This window comes from Cyphomyrmex costatus, unplaced genomic scaffold (genome assembly GCF_001594065.2).
Source record: "Cyphomyrmex costatus isolate MS0001 unplaced genomic scaffold, Ccosl1.0 scaffold502, whole genome shotgun sequence".
Classification (NCBI taxonomy): Eukaryota; Metazoa; Arthropoda; class Insecta; order Hymenoptera; family Formicidae; genus Cyphomyrmex; species Cyphomyrmex costatus.
The window spans coordinates 757,842-765,371 of NW_017279285.1; the positions used below are offsets into that span (position 1 = coordinate 757,842).

General features: G+C 39.1%; 1 protein-coding gene across 1 annotated transcript; it reads right to left on the reverse strand.

The window, feature by feature from the left end:
- Positions 1 to 389: 389 nt before the first annotated feature.
- dyl (transmembrane protein dusky-like) lies at positions 390 to 7,246 on the reverse strand. Its single transcript, XM_018545760.1, has 6 exons — positions 7,190 to 7,246; positions 6,772 to 6,825; positions 2,959 to 3,734; positions 2,547 to 2,864; positions 1,815 to 2,130; positions 390 to 1,228 (listed from the first exon to the last, which is right to left on the reverse strand). Exons 1-6 carry the CDS (start codon positions 7,244 to 7,246, stop codon positions 821 to 823), a joined length of 1,929 nt encoding a protein of 642 aa, XP_018401262.1. The 3' UTR covers positions 390 to 820.
- Positions 7,247 to 7,530: the final 284 nt, after the last annotated feature.

Sequence of the window (7,530 nt, forward strand, 5' to 3'; positions counted from 1 at the left end):
GCGATAAGAAGAAACACTCGTTAAAGTATACGATGCGTGTATAAATAATAGCGTGTACACACGGCGATCGGAGAGACGCGAGACCTGAAAGCGGATCCTGAAGGGCCGTCTGACTATCTGCGCGGCTTATTTACAATGCCCTCCTTAGAGACTACTCTGGCGATTGCGCGATCGATCTCTCGCTCCCTGATACCGAGCTGCCGTCGGGCAGACCGTCGGGTAATCGTCGAGACGTGGAAATTACGTTGATTGCTACGCAGTGACGCCGCGGTGATCACGAAGCGATATCCATCGGTATTCATGTGACGCGCGCTCCATCGATCGCGATGATTGGTAGAAAAGCTGATTCCGACCGCGGACGATCGGTGGAACACGCGTAAGTGGCTCCTCTTTCCCGTTTACCTTCCTCTCCTCTTCATTCCGCTATTTCCTCCTCACATCGCTCGTGCTTCCGGGCCTCTTATTTACATGCTCTACTCGAAGATCCCCCTCGTTCTTCCTCGTTCAATCGAATTCATGCTCTCTCAATACCGATTTAGTTATTGTCTCCCTCGATTCGACGAGCGCGGATTGACGCGACTAGATTTAGACGCGAAGCTACCCGGATGAAAAAGGAGAAAGAGAGGAGAGAAACGCGGTTGCTACTTTCGACGAGGAGAATCTCCGACGTTTGGTCACGTGTCTTGAGTTTCGTTTCGGATGAAATAGCCAGTCCCGAAGCATTGCCCGTCGTCGAGGTCGACGATCCTCCGGAGGGGGATCTCTTCTTTCTCTTCTGCGGCAAGTTTTTTTTTTGATTTTGCGCACCGTATATGCCTCTTCAGTTGGCGACTTTTACAAACTCCGGGTTCGGCATACTGCAATTCTCAGTCGCGTACACTGGATGAACGAAGCTATTTCCGCCTATCGCAGCGTTTTTGCGATCCACGGCGCGCACCCTGACGAAAAGAAAGGCTGCGACGAGAGAAGCCACCACAACGACCAGCAGCAGCATCACCAGACCGCCCACGAAACCCGGCAAACTCATGCAGATCGTCTCTGGATCGGTGGACGCAGAGTTCTGTATAACCACAGTGGTGTCATTGCTGGAGTTCGTTGTGCCCAGTGCAAAGTTGACGTCGCCTGGCGCGACCACCTGGATGACCCTCGAAGTGTTCACGTCTGTCATCTCCTGTGCTGCTCGTTTGTATACGTGGGTGGAGAATAGGGTCACCGTGTGATAGATATTCTGAAAATCGAGGGTAACCGTTGTAACATCGGAGAATTCGCGTCGTAGTAGGATATCGAACGGTATCGTAGAACGCGACATTGATAATGTATTTGCTAGCTACGTTGCATAAATTGAGAAAGAAAGATGACAGTTCTCGCGTTGGCAAATGTCTCTTATCTTGCAAAGATATTGTATATATGTATATATTTTTAAAGCATCTCTCAAATTTATGATAAGTCAATAAGTGTAAGATGGTCTAAATTACAGACCGAAACGTTCGACTGGTAATCTTCAAGTTAATTGCAAGATTAATAAAAATTTTTTTGCATTGTTAACAGCGTTCGACTCTTTATAGCCTCTTATTTATGATTGTTAATTTGTTTTGAACAAAAAGAGTCTATAACTAGGTTACATATTATTATTAAGATTTCTCTCAATAAGTGTAACTTTTTAATTTTATCCTTAACTTTATCAAAGTGACAAAAATTAAAGTTATTTATTGACTACATCACGTAAATCCTATTTTTAAAGTTCTTCACGTCCTTGAATCGTTTTTATTATTACATATTACATTAGTATAGAAAATAGAGATTAGAATACTTACACTATCATCATCTTCATGCGGTTCATCATGCCTTCGCCTCCTGGCGCCTCTGAGCTCAGCCGGAAAACCTTCAACCGACCTTGGCCGACCTCCAAGGACGACTAGGTTACCTTCAAGCTCGTCTGTGCCAGCGGTTCCTTTTCGCTTTACCGTTTGATACGCCGCTGAATGACCGGGCAGAGGAGGCGGAGGGAGGTGAATATTATCCTGAGGACTTTGGGGTGAGCTGCTCGCTGTAGCGTCACCCGGCGTCGAGCTGGGTGAAGAGGACGAGGTCTGTGCTTGCGGTGCTGGAACGACGTCCGGATTCGGCTCACTACGAACAAAAATTAATTTATATTTTGTATTTTACAACAGTTCATAGTCCTATTATTTCTTTTAATAAATATATTCTTTGAATCAATACTCTCGTATAAGACAAAAGATATTTAGTGAGAGGGGAAACGATTCGTATGCTTTTTAACGAACATATTATTCCCGGTATTTTTACAGAAAGTATTCAGAAAATATCTCAATAAAAGATGGAAGTTGTGAAGAAATTTCTGAGAATATTTTGAATTATATATATCTTCAAATAAAATAAGATATCCTCTTTAGAGAGAAATATTGTAATTTCCTTCAAGAAAGATTTTAATAGATTCAACGGATTTTCTTTTGCGCGAAATTTTAATGAACGCTTCATAGAAAAGCTTTCTTCAATAACTACACATTAATGCTCGTCCGTTTTCTCACCTGTACGCTCCGGCCGGTCCGCTGGGATGTCGCGGATCAGGATATGCCGGCGGTACGCCGTATTCGGGCACAGATGGGGCACCGTATTCCGCAGCAAGACCTTGCGAGACCGGTGCGCCATATTCGTGAGTAATGCCGCCGGCAGGTGCGCCGTACTCGAGACCAGGATGTCCACACTTGGGTTCGGGGCAATTGTATCGACAGACTTGAATTACGCACTGGAAGTGGACGTTCATGCTGTCGGGGAATTTGAAGGCCTGGAAATAGGCGAAGCTAACGACTGACGCACTCGGGCCGAAGTTCTTGATCTTCTGGAACCTGCGGAAGAAATGTGCAACTTTGTATTCTTCTGCCTTGAAGAACATATAAACAATCGCCAGATATAAAGTATCATCATAACATTAGGACTTACCTGGACATGATCTTCGGCCTGACCACGCAACCGTACTGATCGACCAGCTGAATCGGTGCTCTCTTGCCATCGTGAGCGACGCAATTTCTCACCAGCATGTCGAATTTGTTCTCGTCGTCTTTGATAGCCAGTACCATCGTCATGGTCTGACCGATTTTGACGATGCCGGACACCTCGCTGGCCCAAGGACCTTTACCGACTTGTATCTGCATCCAACACTGCAGGTTGTCGCCGAGGAAATTAGCAGTGACAGCGTGTAGCATGTCGACCTGGAACGGCCTGAAGGTGACCGCCTTCTCGTAGAAGTCATACCAAGTACAACGCAACTTCCTTGCCTGATCCCACACTTCCTGCACGTATGGATCGTACTGCACGATAATCGTATTCTCCACGTAGCTACCGGATGGCGTCGGTGCGCCATAAGCGGCCACGTTGTGATTCGCGGAGGAACTCATGCCGCACGAATTGAGGAAGATCTCGAAGGTTGCACTCAAGTGGCCGGTACCGGGCTTCAAGTGAACGCAGTGCGGATCCGAATAGAAGCCCTTGCTGAAGATCATACCGTAGAACGGCCGATCAAACTCAATGTTCACTCGCATGTGCGTCTTCTCGCATTGCACCTGCAGATGCTTAATTTGCGGAGTGTCGGGCGACGCCAGAGGCCAATTTTCCTCGTGAGCGATCGGTGGACCGTACTGAGCTGGAGCCCCATAGACAGACCTGTGTTCCAGAGGCAACGCACTACTGTCGACCAACGGTGCTTCACTTCGTACACCCTGTTACAATAGAAACAAGCAATATGTTTATAAACATAAATTATATTAGGTATAGATATAAGAAAAATTAAGTAAGTGTAAATATATAAAACTATTAGATATAAAAATTAAAATATGAAAGCGCGACGCGATTAATAATAAAACACGAACGCAATTGAAGAAACATTTATTTTCTAGACAAACTTTATATTGGGATACAAGCATGACTGCTTGAATGAAACTTTTTCAATTTGCGTATTAAGTACAGCGTAGCGTGAATGCAATGTGTCGAAACTTTGAAGACTCTTCGGTTGCATTGCACAAACAACAGGACGATGATTTACATCGTGCCCTTTTCGATACCTTGCACTGTACACGTTTCGAAACGTCCTGCAGTTCTTATAATGGAGATTCCATTAAAGTTTTAACTGAGTTGTGCAACACATGAACGTGACAAAAAAGCAATAATTCACCGTCTTTCTTCATCATCTTGAACTCCTTTCTTTCAATTCCCCGCAAATTACATACTTTTGCTGGATATATCTCGGTTTTTCTGAAATTTTAATAAATGACGCGAATGCACCTTCCTTTTTTTATGTACACCCTCTTGTCGTCAAACTTTTCATTCCGTTTATTTGTACAGCGAACGTTATGAAAGAAAAAAAAAAACGTTTTTAATAAAGCATCTAAAAATTTATAGTTATAGATGTATAAATAATTTTGTTGGACCATCAAATAATTATATAGAATATTTAAGTTGTTAGAAATATCGAAAATTTTTACTACATTGTTCATTATGCTTGAGCATAATTATTTTGATGGTACAAAAAAATTATTTCCTGACTTATATCTATAAATAGTATAAATTTTTTAATACTTTAGCAAAATTGCTCTTTCCGTATAGATATAGAAGCGTGAGGCAGTATTAAAAATTCCGCGAATGTCACCGATTGTCGCAATCTTTCACGTAATGCCAATCGAACACAATTTATAATTCTTGAAATTCTATAGAATCTCATGGAGGAATCTTCTTGAGAAAAGCGCTTCCGAATTCTATCTCCTTAAAGTTCACCGTATCGAAGTCGAGACGACGTTTGAGAAAAAAATAAACCTGTAACATTTTTCTTTTTCTTTTCTTTTATACGAACGATTTATTTCTTTGCAGGCTAAGCTAGTACGAGTAAAGATAAATTCTAACAAGCTTTTCAATTAATAAAAAGATAATTTTGTAGATTATATATTGAAAGAATTAATATTAATCGCGCACTGCGAATATTACAACATAAAATTGAGGTATTCTAAATTACAATAACTTGTCCTTTTCGTAATTATATGATTTAGCATATATTACTTAATAAGATCCAAGCTAATTTATATAAATTAAAAATAAATGAAAAGAAATTTGTAATTTATGGGTGAGTAAGTCGTAGTTTAGAATATCTTAATTTTGTTTTATAACATTCGCGATGCAATTAATGTTAATTCTCCTAATATATTCTACAAAATAATTTTTTTATCAAAAGTACGCTACAAAATGTTGATTTAGAACAATCAGAATATAACGTTTTCAAGGACCAAACATAAGAACTTACATATTAAATTTAAAGAGAACTTAAAATTATTCATGTTGAAAATAACTACATATAAAAATGACAGACTATTATAAATAAATTGGCAAAAATGTGACAGAAATTAACGAACATGTTGATTTAGTTTATTTCGCGTGGAAAATATGAATCGTTATCGACTTTGTGTTGCAAGTACCGTGTATGTTAATAATGCTTGAAAAATATGCTGACAAAAAAACGTGACTGAAAACGCGTGTACTGTTAGCCAAAGGAACATTCGTCGAGGGAAATCGAATACGGGCTCGCGGAAGGTAGGACGACGAGCCGGCCGACTCCCTCGGGCAATTTTGTATTCTGATTTGGCAGAATTGCAGGAGGATAATTACGCGAATCTGCGTACCGAGACCAATGTCTTCACTTCCGCCATGAGATCGTTCTAAATACAATTTTACTTGCAGCGCAGTGCATCTATCGTATCCTTCCATGCTTTCCCCAATTTGACACGCAACTCTAAACACATTGCTTTCGTCATTAATTTAATATCTATGTTAACATCGGGTACATCTTACATTTGATTCCGTGACGCGAATCTCGTACGAACGTGTGAATGATTGAGTAAACGTACAATTATTGTTTTTATTGTAATTACTATAATGTAGAAACAGCAATTCGTAAATTTGTAAACAAATCTCAGATACATTTGCGTGCTAACAAGATATCATGTTTCATTGTGTCACAATAAGAAAATAAAGAGTTACGCGAAAATTGCAGTACATTTAGAGATAACTGTATTAAAATTAGATCTCGTCATATAGCAATTGCAACAATTTCCATTATGAGGTAATTACGGAAACCAAATGTTCGCGTTTACTCATACGTGGTCATAAATTAGGTCGCATAAATCTTATAGCAGTGATATAGTCGTTAATTTCTAAACAGTGCGCCATTGGTATCTGTTATTAACATAAATTAATTGATTATTAATTTATATATACTAACAGTTATAACGTTAATTATGAAGTTATTAACATAAATTAATTAATAATAATAGTCAAATATCTTTCTTATAAAATTCTTATAAATCGCATAAACTGTCACAGTTTTTAATAATTTCTGAGATGGAAAATTACAGAACTTCTATATACAAGAGTATATTGCTCTGAGGCTTCTACTCTTAAGATCTGAAGGAATTGCTATTAAATTGTTTGAAGTGTTTAATTTCGAAATGGAAAAATTCAATTTTCCTCGTATCTTGATCTCTTACTTATCTCGATAATACCGTCATGAATTCCTGAAAAAAAAAAAAAAACCGAGGCAGTTACCGTATAGGTACTGCAATTTGAAGAACGTTGAAAGGGAGGGTAGTAAATAGAAAATATCGTGTTGTACATTAATCGTTGGACGATACCGTCACCGTGACAAACGGATGACAGTAGCGATTCACGATCACCACTTTACGCAGTTTGTAAACTGGGCAGGTCGACGCATACCTGTCCGCTTTCTTGTTCTACTTGCACCTGCGCCTGATCAGGTTCATGGACTTTCTGAATAGAAAAGTACGACGCGGAACCATTCGGTATAATCGAAATCACGATCCGCTACGATCGTATGAAGTTAAGTGAGCGCGATCTTCTCTTTCTGCCGGTCCGCCGAATTTCCAGCACGAACGTATCTTAATCGAGCATATGTTGGGGCGAGCTAATTAGTCCGTGAATATCTTCGTGAATAAAACGTCTACACTTGCTATCTCCAATAAATATAATGATTCTTATTGAAACTTTATTTAATTTTACTTTATTACGCTTTCTTGTGTCATTCTATTAATCTTCTCGAGTATATAAACAGATTACAAATACGATTACAGTTTTCAGGAATCATGAAATGCAATGTTCCTAATACCATATTTACCAACAAATAACTTCCATGAGGAATCATTAACCTTAATACTATAGACTCAATTATCATGGTAAACCATTAATCTTAAGGAGAAATATATCTTCAGTTGTTGACTTGTAAAGTTTATACTTAAAAATACCTGACCTACATATTTAAAATCAATGAATAGTATCATGGCAATTTAAAAATACACTCTAAAAAAAAAATCGATTTTCCTGAATCTTTTCCTGATATCTACAATTTTAAATCTACTACTATTTAAATCTACAAGTCTAAAATTATTTTTGTTGATCCTCAAAATTGATTATGTTTAGTGCTTAAGCTAATTGCTAGAATGTCTAAATTTTGTGCAG

Excerpts from the sequence above, each read along its gene's own strand:
- dyl (XM_018545760.1), bottom strand. The coding sequence starts at position 7,246 with ATGATAATTGAGTCTATAGTATTAAGGTTAATGATTCCTCATGGAAGT. Across the intron at positions 3,735-6,771 it reads TAGAACAAGAAAGCGGACAG|GGTGTACGAAGTGAAGCACC; the intron begins GTATGCGTCGAC and ends CTATTGTAACAG. Across the intron at positions 2,131-2,546 it reads GGACCGGCCGGAGCGTACAG|TGAGCCGAATCCGGACGTCG; the intron begins GTGAGAAAACGG and ends TTTTGTTCGTAG.